The 22,540-nt window shown below is 36.6% G+C and overlaps 2 protein-coding genes across 2 annotated transcripts; one reads left to right on the forward strand and one right to left on the reverse strand.

Moving 5' to 3' along the window:
• Nucleotides 1–8,784: 8,784 nt before the first annotated feature.
• On the reverse strand, nt 8,785–13,352 carry LOC100853380 (uncharacterized). Its single transcript, XM_003633114.4, has 10 exons — nt 12,866–13,352; nt 12,455–12,635; nt 12,004–12,137; nt 11,748–11,860; nt 10,811–10,934; nt 10,559–10,714; nt 9,965–10,117; nt 9,751–9,830; nt 9,256–9,305; nt 8,785–9,171 (listed from the first exon to the last, which is right to left on the reverse strand). Exons 1-10 carry the CDS (start codon nt 13,253–13,255, stop codon nt 9,044–9,046), a joined length of 1,509 nt encoding a protein of 502 aa, XP_003633162.3. The 5' UTR covers nt 13,256–13,352; the 3' UTR covers nt 8,785–9,043.
• A 7,145-nt stretch (nt 13,353–20,497) lies between these two features.
• TIL (temperature-induced lipocalin) lies at nt 20,498–21,215 on the forward strand. The gene is given in 2 exon segments (NM_001281236.1): nt 20,498–20,872; nt 21,033–21,215. Coding segments are annotated over 2 exon segments (558 nt in total).
• The last annotated feature ends 1,325 nt before the right edge of the window (nt 21,216–22,540 follow it).

The raw sequence follows: 22,540 nt of genomic DNA on the forward strand, positions 1-22,540 counted from the left end.
TCTTGGGAACAGGGACGACATTGGCCAGCCACTCTGGGTACTCAACCACTGATAAGAATCCTACACTAAGCTGCTTCTGGATCTCCTCTTTCACCTGCAAGCTCCAACGAGGGTGCAATCGTCTCAACTTCTGCTTAACCGGTCTGGCATGGGGCAGAAGTGGCAAACGATGCTGGACGATGGATGGATCAAGGCCTGGCATGTCCTCATAGGACCATGCGAAAACGTCCAAGTAGGATCTGAGTAGCTGGATGAGGCTGTCTCTCTCATCTGTAGACAAATCCGATCCGATCCTCAACTCCCTAGGCTGATCTGCCGTGCCAAAGTCAACAATCTCGGTGTCCCCTACAGCAGGTGAAACTCTCTGATCAACGGGGTCTGAATCGGAAGCAGAAGACGAATCATCGTCTGAGTCATGCTGCGCAATCTCATCATCAATGTCAAAAATCTGTGATGTGGGTGAAGATAGTGCAGATAAATCAATAACATGAGAGGCAGGAAAATACTCAAAGGTGCTCAAATCCATAGATGAAAAGTCAGAAACATAGTCATGACGGGAGACAAATCCCGATAAAACATCAAAGGTGAGAGGTGGGTCCACAAGGTCGGACGCTCCCTCAACTAGGCCAACAGGGCCATCAAACAAATCAACAGCAACTATAACATCCTCGACGGCCTCTGGAGTGGGGGCAACCTGGATCTCCTCGACGATCTCGAGGACGGACACCCCAAAGAGATCAAAAGGTGAAGCGAGCTCCGGCGGGGCCATCTCCTCGGTCTGGCTCAAACTCATCGCGAGCATCTCATCAACGTACTCGTCACGCGGCACGGCTCCATCCGCTACGTCTCCAATCTCGGCAAAAGTCCCGTGATCATCGATCTCATCCGGGAAGCAAAGCGTCATAAGGCTCGTGCAATCTGGAGAAGAAGGAGCAATCAACACAGAAGTCGAAGGACCAGGGGCTCCGTCTCCCAATCGTAACTGCTGGACAAGGCGCTGAAGCTCAACCTCCTGGGTGGTACTAAGTCCGCTAATGATCACGTCTGCGCGGGTCAATGGCTCTGATGCCCTCACAAAGTAATCAGATAAGCTCATGGTGTATGGGCGAAGAGGATAGTCGAAAGGTGTATGAGTCAGCCGAGCCCTCACTCTCTCCTTGCGCAAGCGCGCCATATAGAGATAATCGGCCTCAGTGGGGATGAACCCGAGTCCGAACGGTACGTCATGATCAGGGATGGCTATGAACTCGCTCGGTCCATGCTGACGTCGGCCCAACCCCATGCCGGGTAGATAGGACATGCTCCGCATAATATCGAGCACCACTGTGCTCCCATGCTGGTCAAAGGACATGGCCACAAAATCTCGGCAGAAATCCTCTATCTCTACGGTCTGCACCTCATCGAAGGTGAATCCAGTCAGAAAAAGATCATCATCAGTGTGACTAATCTCGAGCACAGGCTCGGCAGCAATGAACATGTCTCCCACAGACTGCACCACGACGACCTGACCATCGTGAATAAACTTCACTTTCTGATGAAGGGAAGAAGGAATGGCCCCGGCTCGGTGGATCCATGGTCGGCCCAAAAGCAGGTTAAAGGATGTAGGAATCCTTAAAACCTGGAATATAGCGACAAAAGTGGCCGGACCGATCAGTAACTCGATCTCCAATGTACCCATGACCTCCCTCCGAGTACTGTCATATGCGCGAACGGTCTGAGTAGAGGGACTGAAATCAGAAGGAGCGTATCCAAGGGCGATGGCAGTGGCAAGAGGACATACGTTCAGGGCCGAGCCATTGTCCAAAAGGACAGATGGAACTCGGCGGCCTGAACAACCGACAGATATGTAGAGCGGGCGAGTGTGGTCTGAGCCCTCCGGTGGCAAGTCATCATCGGAAAAGACAATACAAGTGGCTCTGCCAGCCGTCATCATATGAATGAGTTCCTCGGGAGTGGTCGTGGTATCAACTCTGATCTGGCTCAGAGCTCGAGTCAGTGCATCCCGATGAGTACTAGAGGACGCTAAAAGGCTCCAGATAGAAATACGAGCCTGAGTGCTCTGCAACTGCCTCAAAATCTAGTCATCCTCTGCTCTGACCTCCTCCTGGGAAGCAGATGTACCCTCAACTGGCCTAGCTGCCGCGGGAGGTGGCTGTCGCATCACTCTACCCCCTCGGAGGATATACTGGATGTCCGGAGTCTGAGAAATATCAACATGTGGAGCTCGAACCTCCTCAACATCTGGGATCAGAATGTACGGCGTCTGAACGCTATAGCGCATGAATGTCAAAGGCTCGGAAGTGGTAGTCTGTACAGACGCTGCCTCAGGAAATAATCGGAATGGAGCAGGCATCTGCGGCTCTAGAGTCACCCCACTCGTCCCGTAAATCCCAGCTGGCATGATAGGCTCTGGGTCTGGATCATCCCAACTCAACATATGGACATGATCATCAGTCTCATCGAAGTCCAAGAAATGAATACCACCAGCTGGTGGAGGAACTGCATGTGTGGTGTGGGTCGGCAACGGGTTTGTGGTCACACTCGGCTGGCCCAAGTGTACCAAACCCTGGTCTATCAGATCCTGAATAGCGTGCCTCAGAGCGGTGCATCGATCGGTCTCATGTCCAGGCCCCTGATGATAAGCACAGTGTAAATCCATCCTGAACTGAGCTGAAATCGGCTGAGGTAGTGGCCGAGGGGTGAGAGCAATCAATAAACCAGCCTCCGTAAGCTTCCGAAGAGCCTGGCTCAACGGCATGCCTATCTGCGAGAACTGCCTCTGCGTCCTCAAAGCAAACGGAGCAGAAGTCTGCTGGGCTCCTGGTCGGGGATAAGGCGCCGCAGGTCTCGCGGTGAACTGAGCAGCGTAGCATGGCTGCCCTGTGGCTGTGTAGGAGACCGCGGGTCTCTCAATGCCCTGAGTGGCATAAGAAGGTAAAACCAATGTCTGCGGCATGTGTGTCTGATCATAAACCGGACGAGGTGTCCGTGGCCTGTACTGATGAGATGCATAGGAAGAATGAGGCTCAGAAAACTGTGGGATCGGCTGATGGCGTCTGAAAGGCCTCTGACTGGATGAACTGATAGCGCCAACCTCTGTCGGTCTCGGTCCTATGAATGGTTTCTTCCCCTTAACATCACTAGGGGAAGAATCTGCCCATAAACCTCTCGTGATGCCGTCCTCGACATCATATAAAGCCATAACCAGAGACCCAAAATCTGTGAACGGGACCCCGACTACATGTCTGGCGATCCTCGGCTGTAGGCTCCTCAAAACCATCTGAATTTGGTCTCTCTCTGATGGTCTATCCACTATCTCAGCTATTTTCCCACGCCAACGGGAAATGAAAGAAGAAACGGACTCCTCTGTCCTCTGCCTCAGAGCCTCGAGCTCTCTCCTCGATACGTCTACAACAGTGTTAAACGAAAACTGTCGTAGGAACTCCTGGGCCAAGTCATCCCATGTACGGCGTCTCGAAGACTCCAGAGACGCAAACCAGCGCTGAGCCGCCCCACTCAGAGATAGGGGGAAAAGAGTGATCATCTGAGGCTCGTCCAGTCCATGAGCCCTCATCACGGTGCTATAAAGTCTGAGGTGGAGGCGCGGACAACCAATACCAGTGTACCTCTCAATATCTGGCATCCTGAACTTAGCCGGCAAGCTGGCTACCGGCATACCCCCAAAATCATCCCAAACAACTGATCCATCTGACACTCTCATCTGCCTCATACACTGCTCGATGCGGTCCATGCGCGCATGCGTGTCATCAGCGACAACGGCCTGGGCGACTACGGGTGGAGCGATCTCAGAATGCCCGTGTAATACATATGGTGATGCCCGATGCACTGAAGGAACAGGTGGGGGTGGTGGAGGTGGGTGTGAGTCATATGGCGTCTCATCCTGAACTGTCGATGGTCTACCCTGCTGACCACCGATCTCCTGCCTGAGGCTAGCCAAAGCCTCCTGGATAGAAGCCATGGCAGCCGTGAACTGATCGACCGTGACAACCTGCTGATCCATATCTGGTGTATCTGAAACCCAAACTAATCTGCCCTCTACTCTGATCCACGAAACTATACCCAGACTGAGAGTAAAAATCCTGATCCTGAAAGTACTCCTCCTCTGCTCTGATCCACAAAGGTATATCAAGACAAGGAACAAAGGTCCGATCCTACAAAGCACGAAGAACGGAATAAGGATATGGCTCGGGGAATGTATAGAAGAAAAGATAATCTGAACAGGAACAAGCAAAGCATCCAAATGAAGATGAGCGGTCCGACCGTACTCAAACTCGTCATGATCTCAGTGCACTCTCAACTGGAGACTAAACAGAGGGAAAATCGGATCCAAAACTGCGACTACAGAGGCACGGAAAGCCCTCAGATGCACCCACGTGTAGGGAGGGAATCCTAATCGAAGGATCTACGGCTCAACCTACAAGGTCAAGGTGGCTCTAAATGGATAAGGGTGGACTTTAAAATATCCCTAGCAGAAGCGATCGTACCCTCCGGCGGTACGCAACCTTCTGCACGCCTCAAAAGAGACGGGGCGCTTCCATGCAAGGTGGTCATCACCTCCACACATGCACTACCTCGCATCCCAGGGGGTTTCCTATGGTGAAACCTCTCAAACTCTCAACACTCAATAGTCGGCTAGAGTGCACAGTGAATGGTGTGGGTGCATCCGAAACCCTAAGAAGCTAAAGCAGGATATGAAACACATTGGCCACACAAATATCCATGAAACCTAGCTCCGGGCTATACAGGTCTTCAATGATCGGTCTCCAATCGACATCAAAGTGTCACTCTCCTCCAGAATGCTCCCGTGCATCGATATAGCCCGTCGCTAGACCCTACTCCTAATCTCTGGCTCGGTCAGAGAGCAAGCACACAGAAGGTCTCACACTTGCAATAGTGAGAACCGGGATGAAAGGGATGACCGAAACCAAGAGAGTTGGAGGTAAGGGGATATATGTGCGGCCCACATAGACAGGCAACATGCAATCATGCAGAAGAAAGGCAGTCACGCGTCATACAGTCAAGCAAAGTACAGGATATATCACTCATGTCCACACAAAAAGCTACGACTATCAGGATGAATAGCGATATGAACATCATGCTCAAAAGACGATCAAGATAATATGCCAGTCAGAGAAAACAACATAGCCAGCTGAGTGATGTACAGCGGTGAGTGTATGCATGTGAAGTGATCAGAATAATCATGGCAAAATCAGGATCAATGTGCTAAGCAATACGAAATGATCAATCAATATAGTCAGCATGTCAAAATCTCAAATGAATATATCAATGAAGCATAGAGAAAATAGCTATCTCGGAATCCTCTATCAATACGAATCAATCATCATAATCAGCATGTCAAATATCTCAAACAAATATATCAATGAAGCACAAAGAAAATCACTATGTCGGAATTTCCAATCAAGATAATCGACCAATCCAATCAATCATGTCAATGTCCCAAGCAAAAACTCGGGAACCCTCAATGTGCAATCAAGAAGTGAGTACCCACTGATAGACTCATCAAAAGCCATGTTTGCTTCATCTTAAGTTCAAGCTTGACCCTCTAAATTTTCCCCAGTGGAGTCGCCATTTTGTGGACCCCGCATTTCGGCTCAATGCGTTTCCCACTCGAAGGCGAGCTCGATTTTTATTTGAAAATTTGATTTTATTAATTATAAAATGACTTGGAGTCGCCACTTATTTTTGTTTTATTTTTAAAAGGGTAAACAAAATAAGAAAGAAAAACCCTAAGTGTGACTCCTTACTTTGGAAAAGGTGGCCTGTGAAAAACCGGGTCGGGTTCGGGGGTCAGGTTACTTATCAGGAAGGTACGGTAAAAACCGTAGCACCCCTCTAAGTCCCTAAAGACGGGTCTCTACTAATAAAATAAAGCAATCATGGCAGTGGACGAGTAGATCAATGAGTACCCAGAATAAATCATGCACACGTGAGAATCAAAATATGCTTGGACAATTACCAAAGTGAAAGTAGGTGCGTACCCGGGGCAACGAGCCACCATGCGCTATCAAGAGAGAGGTTAGTGCACAATTAAGAAATAATAGCATGCATGTCGGAGAGCAGGATAAATAAATCATATATGATAACCAAGTCAATCAATCAAATCAATCAATAGATCATAAGATCATGTATGTGAGGCCCCCACCAAAGCCCGATTAATCTTGCATGAATTAATATCACAAATTCCATTATTTAGGAATTATGAAGATTCATCATTCTTGCTTGTATAAAAATTAAAAGAAATATAACATTATTTAAAAATCGGAGTGAAATTAAAATTGTTCGAGAGAAAATTAGATTTTTGATTATTTGGAAATTGAAGTCTCGAAAGTTATTTGAAGACTGGAGTCTTGAGAATTAAATTTAAGAATTGGAATTTTGGATATTAAATTTGAAAGAAATTAGAATTTTGGAAATTAAATTTGAAAGAAATTGGAAATCAAAATTTTAAAGAATTATTTAAAAAAGGAATTTAAAAAAAAGAATTTGAGGATAGAATTTTGGAAAATTCGAACTTTGGAGAATTATTTGAAAATGAAAATTTGTTTTGAAAAAAAAAGAAAAAAAAATAAAAATAAAAATAAACTTTGATAAAATAAATAAATAAATAAATAAATAATAATAATAATAATAAATGAATAAATAAGTAAATAAAATGGATAAGTGGGCTGCCCGTGAATAAAGGTGGATTGGAGAAAAGTTATGGAAAAAGTGAGAGAGAGAAAAAGAATTGCATAAATGATTAAATAATGGTTTGGTGGTGAAATGAGATTCAAACTTATTATTATTTTTTCATGACCCACTTTCCCATAACTCTTCCAGATTTGGGCTAAATAATTGAAGTTAATTTACACCACATGCAGAATGCCAGCCACAGTCACATATATGACGATAAAAAGCTATTAGAATGGGCGCTTTGACTTTTGTGGGAAACACGCGTATCATCCTCAACTGCGTGGGATGCTTGAAGGACCAAATAAAAATATATATATATATATATGGCGTTGCAGAACCTGGTGTCGAGCTGTTGAACGACGAGGCTAAAATCGCGAGAAGCCTTGTGGAGAAGAGTGTAGCAGAAGACCCAGCGCGGCTCTGGAGGGAGCTGCTTCTTGGGATGGCAATCCGCCATTTTCAGCTTCAACAGCGGGTATATGTCACCCGGATAGGTCAAAATCGCTCCCAAACTGCCCATTTTCTCCACATTCCTCTGTGTTTCGAGATTTGAAATTCGAGATTTGGAAATAGAGGTGTGACGGGCATGAAAAAAATTAAGAAGATGACAAGCTGAAGGTGGGCGTGCTCGTGAGACTTCATGTACATGGAAAAAAATGAAGAAATGAGCTAAAGATGGGTATCAGTGATGGAAATGGGTATGATAGATAGGGGCGTGAGAGAAACGAGAACGGTGATCTTGACTCGCGAAGGCTGCCGTGAGAGGCCATGACTCACCCTTCTTCCTTATAGCTCATGCATTTAGATGAGTATCGAAAAACAGAGGAAAATTATAGCAAAGAGACATCTCCACAAACAGAGCATAATAACACGAATAGCATAGGATGTCCGTCAAGGTTTCACCGCATAAATTATTAGTGAGTTGGCTGATTGAGTCGGAGAGACCAAATCGAATATGAACAAAACATGATTTTCATGCACTCACAATACGAACAAAACAGAGTAAAAACATCTTTTAGCAAAATGCAATGGAATACCTAATATAAAACAATAACAAGCAACCCATATCCATCTCAAAGATCCCCAAGTAAATCAAAAGTGTAGCTTTAAGCCCACACTCGGTCTAAATGATGCAAAGAAACCAGTGAAGAGTAAGGTAAAAAAAAGAATAATGAGGAAAACAAAGACCTTGAACCCACACTTACCTTTTGATCTTCTCTTAAAAGAGTTTGTTTTTGCTTTGAGCTGGCTGTGTCTCCCTTGGAAAACAGTTCTTCAAAGCTCCGCAACCCCCCACCAGCTTTGTTCTTTTTTCCCTCCCCGAGCTCTCTCCCCTCTCTCGTAATCCTCTGTCCTCCTTCCTTCTTTTCTGTCCCCTCTGTTCCCCTCTTCTTGCCGCAAGCCAGCCGTATCCCGTCCCATCTGCAGCCCCCAAAAGCTCTGCCTTCTCCCCTGCAGCTTCAGAGCCCCCAAACACAGCCCTCCCATCATGTCGAGCCCCGGGAAATGAAAATTAAAATTCAAAAGAAGGGTCCCTGCTTCCGGGGGTCTACAGTATCATATCTAGTCAAAATTTGAGACAACAAAACATGATCCAAATGGAAACAATGAGGTTAGGGTGTTGGATGTCATTTTCATTTTCTCTCTTTGGATGGAAATAGACTTCCCCCCTACAAAGTTGGAGTTTTGGACCAAAATATTTAATTTAAGAAAAAAAAACAAAAAAAAAATCATGTTGAATTTTGAAATTATTTCCCAATCCAATCCCTTTTGTACAAGTGGATGGTCCATTTGTTTTGAATCAAAATCATTCAGTGGCCCTAAACTTACAAAACTACCCTTTTAAAATGCTTTCCTTCAAATTATTATTTATTTATTTATTTTTATATCCAAGGAAACTTTCGTGAAGAGTGACCCAAACCTGGGTGCTCCCCTTCTGCTTTCCTCCAAATTATAAATGGCTCATGTTCCAAAGATAGTCATTTACAATGAAGGGAATGGCTTCTTAGACCTTCATAATCATAAATAAAATTAAAAAACAAAAAAATAATAATAATTTAGAATAATTCCTGACAGTCAATGAGATAAGAATATTTAAATCCAACAGGGGCAAATAGAGTTTGGAGATTGAATTATTTGATGAATATAAGAAAATCATGCACACTTGCCCTTCTAAAGTGTGCATTTCCAGGAGAAATAAACACCAATTCATTGATTATTTCCCCCCTTAAAATTGCAGAGAAGAGTGATTCTGGGAACCAAACAACTAAAATTCCCCAATCCCACATATATTGGGTTGTTTTATTCACTCTTTTTCAAGTGTCAATTATCATTGTTTGAGATCTGCATTGTAGTCATGTATCCACTTCTGAAGGATCTCCACCTCTTGCCTCCTCTGCTCAATCAGCCAGTCTGGGTCCTCTTTCGTGGCAAACCGAAAATCAACATGGTGAGCCCCTGGGGATTAAACCATGGATCAATCAATATACCTCTAAATAAAATCAAAGTAGAAGGAAAAGTTATGTTGAGTGATGTACTCACCTTTCTTGGTCACAAGGGCTACAATGCTAGCAGATATATTTTTCAGCACACTGCACAATTCAGATTCAATGTCAGTCAAATCTCTGAGACAAGTTGTCCAGTTCATATTTAGTTCATGATGATCAACATCAATGAACTAATCCTGAACATGGGGAAAAACACGCTTCCTATTCGTTTCTATGTTTGGATTGCTTGTTAGAAATCAGAACTCATGGAAACCAAAACTCTTTCTTGTCAGGATTTTAATTCCTCTCTTTTCTACGGTATCGTGATTTGCTTCCAATTCTATTCCTATTCCCGAGTATCAAATGCAGTCATGAGAAAAGTCTATTTCTTCATTTAGTATCTGCAATTTGTTTCCAGTATCAATTTCTTCATCTCTAATATGACTAGTTGCAGATCTGCATAACATCCCATGAATCTACTTTATCGACAGTGCCTTAATTTTTGCATTGCAGACTATTGGAGAAGTGAAAAAAAAATTGATTGACTGACCTGCCTCTGCTCCATGGATCTTGCATTCCATTGGAGAAAATAATGTTGCTGGCTGATCTTTTCAGCACTTGTTCGATTCTCTGCTAGGACAGATTTCAGAAAGTAAATCTCACAAGTTCTTATTCTTGGGAGAATTGTAACTTATTTTACTCATGTTCTCCCTAATAAAAAAAAGCATTTGAAAAGGAGGAAAAATAGAAGAAAGAAGACTCACACTGCCTCCAAATTCAGTCGTGATCCAGTGTGGTCGAGGCATAACTCCATATTTCCTCGTGCATTCATCTGCAAATTCTTTGTACTCAAAGGAAGATGGAGGAAACATGCTTTCATTGGAGCAAGTCAGTGGCATAACCATCTCTGTACATGCCTGAAAAGTCATTTGCAAATTATTGTCTGTTTACTTAACATCAATAAGTAACTAGTTCCAGCGGAAATGTCTCCTCTGTGTCCAAAAACTCTAATTTTCAAACAAAATAAAAGTAAAAAATCGATAAAACTGATTAATTAAATTGCCGTTTGGAGCCATTGGTCAGTGTTCTACAAATTAGGTCCAATGTATTGCACTACTGCACGAAAAAGTAATAAGGATGAGAAGAAATATCGCGAGCCCTTGTTCATGCTTCAATATGTATAGATGGGCTTATAATTAGCTTGTGATGGTGAGGGCTAGACAAGCTAATTATACCGAGCAATTGAGCATGTAGTAGCACATTTGAGTCATCTAGATTTAAATCTGGTTTGTTCTGAGTCAATATATGCCTCCAAAAGGGGTGGTTTGTATGGTAATGAACAAAACAGAAATCAGTACCTGCCAATCCCAACCATGGAGGCCATGAGCATCTTTTCCATTCTCCAAGTCAAAGCATTTTTCTGTACCAGAATAATTGTAATATAAGCTAGCAGCTGCAAAAGCCCTGCTAACATTGGTAGCCCCATGTGGAAATCGATCAATAATCTTGCACATCTGCATCCAAAAGAAATGGTTTATGAGAATTATTGAGCCTTTGGAATTAAACTTTTGATTGAATCACATATATACAGGTTTCAGTATGAGCCATACCTCCTCAACAGGATACGCAGGTAACGGCATCATAAAATTGGCTTTGGTTGGATAATTCACCATGGCTGTGTAAACAAAAGCTGACCATAACCAGTCCCGAGCTGAATACACCGAGTTGATGTCCCTTAAATTTGAAGAGAAATTTGAGCAAGCCATCCCCATGACAAGTAGGAAAATGCAGGAAAAGAGAGTAAACATCAAAGCATTCCTTTGGGACACAAAATAATTAACAATTTGGATTTCAGGTGCTAATGATTAACAGTGTGTAGAACTTGTTCCAATTAAAACCTAGGAGTACTTAGCAACTATGACAAAACATCATGAGAAACAAATTAATGTGAATTTTAGTTTGTTTTTATTTTGTCATTTATCTTTATAGATGTGATATTCTCAGTGGAATTATAACATCACGCTCTCTTCCATGTAGATATTTTCACTCAGTATGCAACGAGTTCTCACTGCTTTAAAACACATCCATATAATTAGGAGAAGCCTACTATATATATAATGTTAGAAACTTCTTCCTCTATCTGATGTGTGATATATCACAATTTTATCCCATGGGATTGTAAGGTAAGATAAAGAGATGTCCCTTGTCGGGTCAGACAATTAAACTCTCACACCAGATTCAGGAATTGACTTTGATACCGATTGTAATGACATGCTTCTTTCATAGAGATATTGATATCACATAAATAATTGAGAGCATCACCCCTGACCCACCTCCTCTCTGGGCCTTTATTTCAGCTTGTTTCTTAGCTGATAGAAGGGGACAAGGAATGGTAAAGTTTTCTGCATCTCTTTCACATGGCAGGCTTTTCAGGTATCAAAAGTGAATTTGTAAAGAAACTCGACAAAACTATTCCTAGCAGTTTCTTTCCTTTTCCTTTTTGTTCATTTTCGTTTATACATTTCCAAGTATGAAGTCAAAACTTACTTGCAAGTTCTGAAAGTTCTGCTGACCTCCGCCAATCCTCCTTCCTTAGCTGACATGGCGTCCAGCTCTGCCCAGCTTCCTTTTATCACCTCATAGCAATTCAAGCTTGCTTCCTGCTCAAATCCATTGAAAATTCTTTCATAAAAGAAAAGATCATACCCCAAAAAACAATTTCAAGAAGTGGGGGAAGAGAACAGAAGAAACATATATCACCCAAACTCCAACAAACAAGAGGATAGAGAGAGAGTTTACAGACCTTGAAATCCTGGGAAACAGCATCATAGAAGCTCGACCATGGAGTAATGTCATCAAACTGCAAAATGGGGGCTGAAGATGCCAAAGCTCCAATGGCTACATGTGGGTATTTCAATCTAAACCAGGCAGCCAGCACTGTGAAAGAGAGAGAAAGGGTGGTTTCATTAAGAAGAAAAGAAGCAAATATACCTACTGGGTCTGCTATAAATCTACTGTGGAACACTAAAGAGAGCATTAATGGCTATTCAATTCAATAAATGACAATCATTTCTGATATTACTATACCCAGAAGGAGAAAGTTCCATTTAATGAAGAAAATATTGGATTTGATTCACAAACGTAAGACCCACGAAAAAAGACCACCATCATATCACACCAATTCATTTTACAAAGCAGAAAAGGGAAATAGGAAAAAAAAAAAATTCAGAATCTGAGTGGGATCTTTATCTTACTTCCTCCATAAGATCCACCAAAGACCACAACAGGGGATGCTTCAGAAGACAGATTCTGCTTCAGACTCCTTATCAAAACTGCAAAATCTGCTAATGCTTGTTGTGAATTCAAGTACCCTAACGTCTCCGGAGACTTGTAAGACTCCTTTCCGAATGGCATTGATTCTCCATAAAATCTATGCTGAAAAAACAAAATCACACAGAAAACAAAATCTTAAGCAGTCTAGTCCCCATTACCAAGATTCAGCTACCGAGCTTATTTTAAACAACACCCAGATAGAGCTCTTATGATTTAAGCAAAACCAATATGGAAATTTTACGTTTTGACGAAAACCAAGAAATAAAAAAGGTGTTTTCCTTGTTTTAAAAACGCCCATAGAGCGATGTTTGTGGGGTTTTAGGAAGCAGTACTTCAATGAAGACCAGCATGGCTCGAAATGAGGGAGCAATGTCGAGCAAGAAGCCAGTGTTGGAGGCAAACCAATCGATGTCACCCTCATTGCCCGTGTAGACAAATATGGGAGCTCCATGGGTCCAGTACTGGGTGTTGATGAGGTACTTCTGGTAGAAGATTGTGGAGCTCTTAGGCGTGAAGGTGAAGTGGTCCAGGAGCTGAGGGAAGTACTGGGTCTTGAATGGGACCTTCGGTTTTGGTTTCTTTGCGTTGCGTACTTGTTTCAATGCAGACCCATGAATTGCTCTTGGAAACACCGTTGAAAGTGATTCAGAAGTTTTTGCAGTTGCAGCTATGGTGAAAAGAAGCAGAAACAGTAGAACAGATGGAGAAGAAGATGAGGCCATTCTCCCCCACTCTCTCTCTCTTAGGGACACTTGGAAACAAGGGTTGCTGTTTGCTTGCTATGTGAAGCCAAACCACATCCCTACGTTTCAAAAGCAATTTTGCTATATCTACCAAACGACTCAGATATTATGAAAAAATCTGTAGCTAATTCATTATATTATTATTTTATATGGTGGGATTTTTCATATCATATGAGTGTACGCAGATACATCTGATATGGTCAGTGACAGCATTGGTGGCTCTCAGCATTGTCATGTCAGTCCCTGATATCTAGTCAATCCTTCCTTTCACAATTTAGCCTTTGTAGAGTGTATTTAACGAAAATAAATAAAGTTATGAGTGACATACAATGGATGAGGATGATAATACATTCACGGATGTCTTTGAGATTAGAAGAGACAAATCTCAAAGCTAAATCTATGAACTTGACTCAATTTGAGGACACTGAAGTAGCTGGAAACCAAGGTGATTAATGAGTTTTGGGTCAAAATTAACGGCCTATTTATATAAAAAAAAAAATATTAGATGTAACCATTTTATAAAATTTATGTTCAAATTAACCTTTTTTTTTTTTTTTAACTAAACGGGAGTCACGTTATAGAAATATACTTTTTTTCAAAATTTTAGTTAAAACCTCAATTGATAACTAAGACTTCATTTTTGAACTGAAACCATATTGTCAACTAAAGCTTCAATTTTTGAACTAAAGTCGCAATTATCAATGCCTCAATTGTCAACTGAGGTTTTAGTTAATTTTTTTTACTTTCAAATTTAATTTAAAACTATTAAATTACAACTTATTATTGAAATTAAAAATATATACTTTAATAATAAATTATTTATATTTAAACTTAAAAATCTAGTATTACTTCAATAAACATAAATTGATAAATATAATACAATAAATTAAAAATCTTAAAATAATAAAATTATATGACATACAAATAAACTATAAAAATTTATAATTTATTAATTTTAGAAATTTAATTTGATGTTTTTTAAAATATTAATTTATTTGTATTATGATAAATTTATCTTTATCGAAATAATAATGTACTTTTAAGTTTCCATATATAGATTTTTTGACAAAATTAGTTAATGAAATTAATTAGAAAAAGTCTACTTCAAACCATTTATACGATGGAAATATATATATAATCTCATATACCTCTATAAGGAGAGAATTTATGGATAAATTTCACATAATACAAATAAATTAATATCTTTAAAAAATAACAAATTAAATATCTTAAATTAATAAATCATACAATTTTATATCTTATTTATATGTTACATAAATTTATTACTTTAAGATTATTAATTTATTAATAAATAAAATATTTATTTATAATATCATTTATCTATCAATTTATGTTTATTAAAGTAATATTAGATTCTCAAGCTTAAATATAAATAATTTATTATTAATATATATATATATATATATAATAAATTAAAATTTAATAGTTTTTAATTAAATTTTAAAGTAAAAAATAAATAAATAACTGAAGTTTCAATTGGTAATTGAGACTTTAATTAAAAAATGAAATCTCAATTAATAATTATGGTTTCAGTTTAAAAATTGAAGTCTCGATTAGTAACTGTCACTTCATTTTTTTTAAAGTTTTAATTAAAATTTTGAAAAAATATATATATTTATATGATATAAGTCTTAGATGATCCAAAAAATGTCAATTTAAATATAAGTTTGATAGATTGATTAGATATAATTATATATATATATATATATATATATATATATATGTATTTTTTTTAATTTTTTTTTTTAAGATGGGCCATTTTGACCCAAAACTCGTGATTGATGGCCTTCTTACTTCTAGGCATGAAGTTGTAGGTACTGAAAAGCAGCAGCTGACTTTTCTAAAGAAGTATAAATTAAAATAAGAGAGAGGGAGGAGGAAAAGCTGGGGAAGCATGAGCTGACCTTGTAAAAGGTGCTCAATCACAGTTTCACGGTCCATGATCACACAATAATACACACTACACTCCAATATGAGATTCTCTTCACCCTTCTCATCCATCCATTTTCAACTCCCTTTTTTTTTTTTATTCAATTCATGCTTACTTATTCCCTTTTTTTTTTTTCTTTTTTTAAATTTAAATTATTATTTATTAGGATTTCCAGTTATTATTAGGGCATCTTCAATGTAAGATGTTATAAGGAAAATATCAAACTAATTTTTGGGATTGATAATTACTTTGAAGCCAAAATGTTACAACACTTCAATGTAAAATGCAAAATGGTTTTTTTTTTTTTTAAACTTAATTTTTAGATTTTTTTTATTTTTATCAACTACTATTTTTCCAATAATTATAGGGAAAAAAAAGTTTTTTTTTTATAAAAAAAAGATGCATTTAAAACTTTCAAAAATCATACCAAAGATCACAATGAAATTGATAATGTGATATAATTAGGGTTGCCGTAGAAGTCTTTTTCGAGGAAATACTATCAGTGATTTTTCATGATTATAAATAATTTTTTAAAATTTTAAAAATCTTTCTTAAATTTTATTAAATATTTGATTTTTCTTAAAAAATCATTTTTTTAAATTAAAAACATTACAAATGGATTTTTAATTTGACTTTTCCTTATAAAATACTCGATTTAATACTTAATGAGTACATGAAAACTTTGCATGGTTAAGAAACTTATTAGGGATGGTTGAGCACAATTTGAAGAGTCATAGAACTTTACCTACATATGCCACATTCTTCCACAACAATAACCCAATAATAAATTAACAATATCTATAACAAAATATCAAGAAAAGCATACCAAAATATATTAAAGGAGATAAAAATCATTTAAAAAAAAATCTTTCAACAAGTAATGAGAACATAAGGGTCTCACTAGTTGGCAATTCAAGAGATTAATACGATGATTCTACATAAGAGAGTACTGCACAAATGATTAGTAAGATCAGCCCACTAGTACCCTTGAGAAGGAAGAAAGAAAAAACACTCTTTTCTCTACCAATTTTGTGCTCCCAAGCAACAACTATTCTCTTTGATAACACACCCATATATGACCATGACATGCCCACCAATAGGCTTGAGTTGCAACCCAAAAGAATATGCTAAAATGGGCTTAAAAACCTCAACCCTCATGGGTTAGACTAAGGGACTAGCCTCACATGAGGGGAGGAACCCCCATTGCAACTCCATCACATGGGTTTAAGTAGGGATGGCAATGGGGCGGGTCATTTCGGGTACCCGCCCCGCCCCGCCCCTAATGGGGTGGGATATTATTTTTTTAAATGGGTATGGGACGGGTTTGGGATTTTTTTTGAAACCCGGGGCGGGTTCGGGTATTGCCCCGCCCCGCCCCGCCCCGATTATATATAAAATTAAAATTAAAATTAAATTTAATTTAAAATTTAAAATTAATTTAATTTAATTTTTATTTTATTATTTTTAATATATAGATAATAATAAATTATTTTTAATAAAATAAGTTATAAAAAATATAATTATTTAATTATTTATAAAATATATTTATTTTAATATAATTAAAAAAATTTAAAAATAATTTTTTTTAAAAATTAAAATTAAAATTAAATAAAAAGCTAAACGGGGCGGGTATGGGAATGTAGCATACCCGCCCCGCCCCGCCCCGCCCCGCCCCGTTTAATTTTTTAAATGGGACGGGGATGGGAATTGATTTAAATAAACGGGGCGGGGTTGGGAGGGGGGCGCCCCGCCCCGAACCCGCCCCGTTGCCATCCCTAGGTTTAAGGATGCCAATTTGGTGCACAACTCCAACTTCGATTTAGGAACCACTTTTATCAAATTTTTTTCACTAAGCGACCTTTACTTCAATCATGCCTCTTAACTAATGAAATCTCACATGAATATGCTTGGTGTAGGAATGATACATGGTGCCCTTGCCTAAATCCGTAGCACCTTGGTCATTCATGTTGCTTCAAACTCAATTCTTAGCAAAAATATTCAAATATAAGCCCTTCTAGAAGTGTTTGAGCTCCCTTAAAACAAAAGCACATACTTGAGTTGCTTTTCAAGTATTTGAAAATTTACTTCATTGCCTCTCAATAATCCTTTTTAGGGTTAGACAAAAACCTACTCATGACCCTAATTGCATGAGCTATATATCTCATGCATACCATGACATGCATTAAACTCTCTATAGTAGAGTGTTAGGTTTATGCTAATCTAACATAAGGTAAACATCTATGAATTGAGTATTGCTTATTTTATGCAAATTTTAATAAAATTAAATGCAAGTGCTCACAAGGAACAAAAATAATAAGAGCAAGTGAATAAAAGAGAAGGGAAGAGAAATTTGCAAAAAAAAATGATTTTATTGAAGTTTAACATAACTTGATCTACGTCCATTTTGCTCAAGTTTCAATCCTAGGTCTAAGGCTCCAATATGAACAAGGATTTTCAAGTTAGAGTATTCAAACTCTTATACTTGGATTCTTAATTCCAAGGAACCTTCAATAAATCATCAAGAGATGTCTCACTTTTGAGTAAATCTCAAATGATACAACTTGATAAACCCCAAGTGATGTAGCACACTTAGAACAACTCACAAGTTTACAACAAACGAATTTCTAAAACCTAATTCCTAGTGTACAAGTTCGAGCTTAAGACTACATGATGAAATTATGATTAAGGTGCACTAAATGGATATCAAAGGTTTAAAAAGAAAGTGTACTAAAAAAAATACTTGCAAAGGTTCCAAAGATTTTTCAACAAAGTTTTAGAATCATGTCTCTCTACAATAAACGAATTATGAGCATTTATATACAATTTCTAATAGGAAACTGATAATTAAACTTATTTTTACTTGATTAAAGTACATGAGTGGTCGATCGATATACAAGCCATTGAAGGTTAGAAAAGTACTAAGCAATCATAAAAAGTTGTTTGCCTTGGTCAACTAAGTGATTGGTTGATTGAGGACTCAACCAATCAAGCTATAAGCTTAATAGATGCCTTATATCAATCATAGAAAAAAAATTGATCAACCACTAGTTAAATAAACAAAACAAAAAACTATATTTAAGAAATTATTGCATAACTATACAAAACATTGACTAAAATTTATGTCAAAATATGTAGTGGTTTCAAATACTATTTTTAGGCATATTTACAATGACTTGGATGTTCTAAATTATCAAGCATATATCTAATAGATGAATAAAATACTTTAATTCATCAAAAATCGAAGTTAATAAATGCACATAGTATGACATTTACACTTTTGTGCTTGCAAATGATTAATAAATTAATATATGTATATATCTTAAAATATTCTAAATATCATCCACATAAAAAAAAATCCATTAAAAGATGGTTGTTGGAGTTTATGTACTTTAATTGCGAGTTAATTTGTGATCTTTTATTAAAATATCATAAATATTATAATAAATTGTAAAAATTAATGAGTATTGTGATATTTATCGTCTCAAGAATAATGAAAACAACAAGAGAGAGAGATCTAAATTTCATTCTTTTCTATGTAAGGGAACATTAATTATTATTATTATTATTTTTCTTTTGCCCCCAAAATATAGAGAGAGATTCCAAAATCTCTGTTTCATTCTTTTCTATGAAAGGGAACATAATTTTCTTTTTCTTTTTTTTCTTTCGCCTCCCAATATAAAGATTTTGTTTAGAAAGTTTAAAAATAAAAGGAATTGCTAATGTTTCATGGTTGTTATTTAGTATAGCTTTTAACCTATGTTTTTGAAAAAGTAAAATAGCTATTTTATTTTCTAATTGATTTTATGTCTGAGATTATATTTAATCTGTTTTTTTATTATTAATAATAATGTATTTTAAATATATTTTTATTAAAAATAAGAATAAATTTTATATTCGTAATAGCAGTTATTAAAAACTAGTTTAGTGGATGTTTGATAAATCAATTTAATAACTTAAAGTTACTTAATAACTTAATTTAAGTTATTAAATAAATTAAATATATTTAATAAAATAAGTTAATGGTATAAATGAAAGTAAAAAATAACTCTAAGTAATAAATAAAAATAATTAACTTATTCTTCAGTTTACATCTTCATTTTATCTTTTTATCCTCATTTGTCCTAATTGCCTTCACGATCTCTTTTACTATTCCACAACGTCCATTGTTACTTGACTTTCTTTGTTTTAATTATAATTTATGAAGATAAATATATTAATTTGATGATTTAGAATAAAATTTAAATTAATTTTATTAAACAATCTTGATATCTAAATAAAAATTGAGTAATAAATTATAAGTCAATAAGTTAAATATAATATAATTTAAAATCAACTTAAATCATCAAGTAATAAATATTAAGTTTTATTAAACACCTCTTAAATGCATCTATAAAATTTCTTAAGAGATTTTTTTGAACATGTCGATATAAATGTATTATTATTATATATATATATATATATATATAATCAAATATTATCTTAAAAGTATAATATAAATGTTTTGTTATTTATTTAGAGTGTGTGTTATTATAAGTGAATATTTTTAAATTATAATTGTTTATTTAAATAATATAAATATATTAAAATGTTTTATTAAACTATAGAAATAAAAAAAAAGGAACAAAGTAATCAACATAATAACATGATCACATATAATTTTTATTATAAATATAATTCTTAAAATATTATTTGATTATATTTTTTTAACCATTTTTTGTTAGTGACGATTAAAAAGCAAACAAGATTTGATTGATTTCATTTTCTAAAAACCGTTTTTTTTCACTTGATTAAGATGGAAAAAATGGGAAATAAAAACCATTTTTAGAAAATAAAAAACTGAAAACAGTTTTCAAAACCAAATGTAACCATATATTTTTGTTTAAAAATAAATTAAAGTTTAAAGGGAACTTACTTGGATACGTCCTTACATCTTTGTCCAAGGATATTTTTATATTAATTTTGTCAAAAAAATTACTTCCAAAAGAAAATTCCAGAAATTTCCCTTTTTTTTTCTTCCCTCTTTTTGTTTTTTTGTTTTTTTTTTTATAAATAAAAGGCAAATACATCCAAATGAAGGGTCTAGAAAGCACTGGACCTATCTGGGAAATTCAGGGCACTGCCCACGTGTAAGGCTATTAGACGCCCACGTTGCCGTTTGAATAAGATAGCATCCGACACGCCTTATCGACCCAACGATACCAGGAGTTCTCGATCCAGAATTCCAAAACCCCAAAGTGCAAATCGGTAATTCAGAAACCCATCATCAAAAAATGGCCAAGAAGGAGATGGAAGTGGTGAGGGGTATTGACCTGCAGAGATACATGGGGAGGTGGTACGAGATAGCTTCATTTCCCTCATTTTTTCAGCCCAAGAATGGTATCAACACAAGGGCCACCTACACTCTCGAGGCGGATGGCACTACTGTCCGCGTCCTCAACGAGACTTGGAGTGATGGCAAGAGGAGCTACATAGAAGGCACTGCTTACAAGGCTGATCCCAAGAGTGACCAGGCCAAGCTCAAAGTCAAGTTCTATGTTCCTCCTTTCCTCCCCATTATCCCTGTTGTTGGAGACTACTGGGTTTTGTTCCTTGATGAAGAATACCAGTATGCTTTGATTGGCCAGCCTTCCAGGAAGTATCTTTGGGTATGTTCCTTGATTATTATTATTATTATTATTTCCCTTTTTCATCTGCTTTCTTCACAGGGTTCTTACAAAATTTTCAAATTAATCTGGGATTCCTTTTCAAAACAATTGTTTGATTCTTTTTGTTTAAATTTTTAATGGGTGGTTTCTATTTTTCCAGATATTATGCAGGCAGACCCATATGGATGAAGAGATCTACGAGATGCTAGTTGAGAAGGCCAAAGAAGTTGGGTATGATGTGAGCAAACTCCGCAAGACAACCCAGACTGATCCTCCCCCAGAAGGAGAAGGCCCCCAGGACACTAAAGGCATTTGGTGGATTAAATCTATTTTTGGAAAATAGGAAATCTATGAGTGAAATAGGGTTTTGCTTTCGTCTACCATTACAATAAAAGGATCAAAACTCTTATAGCAAATCTAGTTTGGGGTTTGTGTTTGTTAGTCTCCTTTGTTCTTTTGATTAAGGTTACGTATTTGTTTATTGTAATAGACAGTGTGTGGATGCATATAGTTTTCAATCCTTGTAAAAGTTAAAGTATGAACTGTGAAATTTGAACTCTATCTCAAATGGGTATCTGTTAAGTTGCTTTCATATGAAGTTTCATGGCTATTTTCAGTGGGGAGATGGGACATGAGGGTCCACCCGCCCTCTACCTTATCTCTTACTACCTTTTACGTGTTATTTGGATAGATTCAGATTCGTTTCTTGGAGTTTAAGAAAAACGCAGTTGGTCTTGGAATGAAAAATAAATGTTATTGATGGAGGCCATAGTTCCACCAACCCTTTGACAGGGTTAAATTGTTCATTGTTCATTTTTTTTTTATTTTTTTTACAGCCATTAATCATTTTCATCACGGTTTGACAGGGTTAAATTGTTTCATTGCCTTCCTATTTGTCTGCCAGAGAAATTTACATTTTAATGCTTATGATCATTAGAGAGTAATATTAAGAGGTTTGTTTTTTTAGTTTTTTTGTTAAGAGATTTTAGGTTGTTTGTTTGTTTTTTTTTTTTATAATTTATTATAAAATTTTGGTTGAATAGAAAAAGTTAATTGATATTTTTTAAAATAAAAAAAAATATTATTTTTTTTAAATTTTTTAATATTTAATATATATAAAATATTATAAAAATAAATAATCTAATATTTAACGACATTCAAATTTTATTTAAAATTAAGTAAAAAAATAAATTCCACCTACTTGAAAAGTTGTCGGCAAGACAAACATGTGTCTTAAAGATAAGTAAAATCTATATTTTTTTAAAAATTATTATTATTAAATAATATTTTCTTTTTATTTATTTATTTTTATTTAAAAAAGTTTTTAAATAATTTTTCATTTTTTTCAATGATATCTAAATATAAAAAATTTAATTTTCCTTATATCTTCTGTCATTAATGTTTTCCACCATAAATATTTAATTTCCATCATCTTACAACAACTAATTTATTTTCCCTTGAAATCTATAATTCCCTTTGTATCAATAATTGAATTTTCCCATCAACACTCACCCCATGAAAATGCCAAATTTTCTTCCAATTTCCAGATTCTCTGTATTCATTAAATCCAGGTTGACCAATCAACTCATCAATTTATGGAGGAAAAAAAGGTCCATCCATAGAGGTTCACATGTATTCTCTCCTAGTGTCCAGGTCAAATTGTCACGA

The sequence above is a fragment of the Vitis vinifera genome, chromosome 11 (genome assembly GCF_030704535.1).
Source record: "Vitis vinifera cultivar Pinot Noir 40024 chromosome 11, ASM3070453v1".
NCBI classification, from domain to species: domain Eukaryota; kingdom Viridiplantae; phylum Streptophyta; class Magnoliopsida; order Vitales; family Vitaceae; genus Vitis; species Vitis vinifera.

What these genes read in the sequence shown, in the direction of transcription:
- LOC100853380 (XM_003633114.4), bottom strand. Translation starts at nt 13,255, where the DNA reads ATGGCCTCATCTTCTTCTCCATCTGTTCTACTGTTTCTGCTTCTTTTC. An exon ending in GATCCATGGAGCAGAGGCAG is followed by an intron (nt 9,306 to 9,750) that starts GTCAGTCAATCA and finishes TGAATTGTGCAG; the next exon opens with TGTGCTGAAAAATATATCTG. An exon ending in AGCCCTTGTGACCAAGAAAG is followed by an intron (nt 9,172 to 9,255) that starts GTGAGTACATCA and finishes TTTAATCCCCAG; the next exon opens with GGGCTCACCATGTTGATTTT.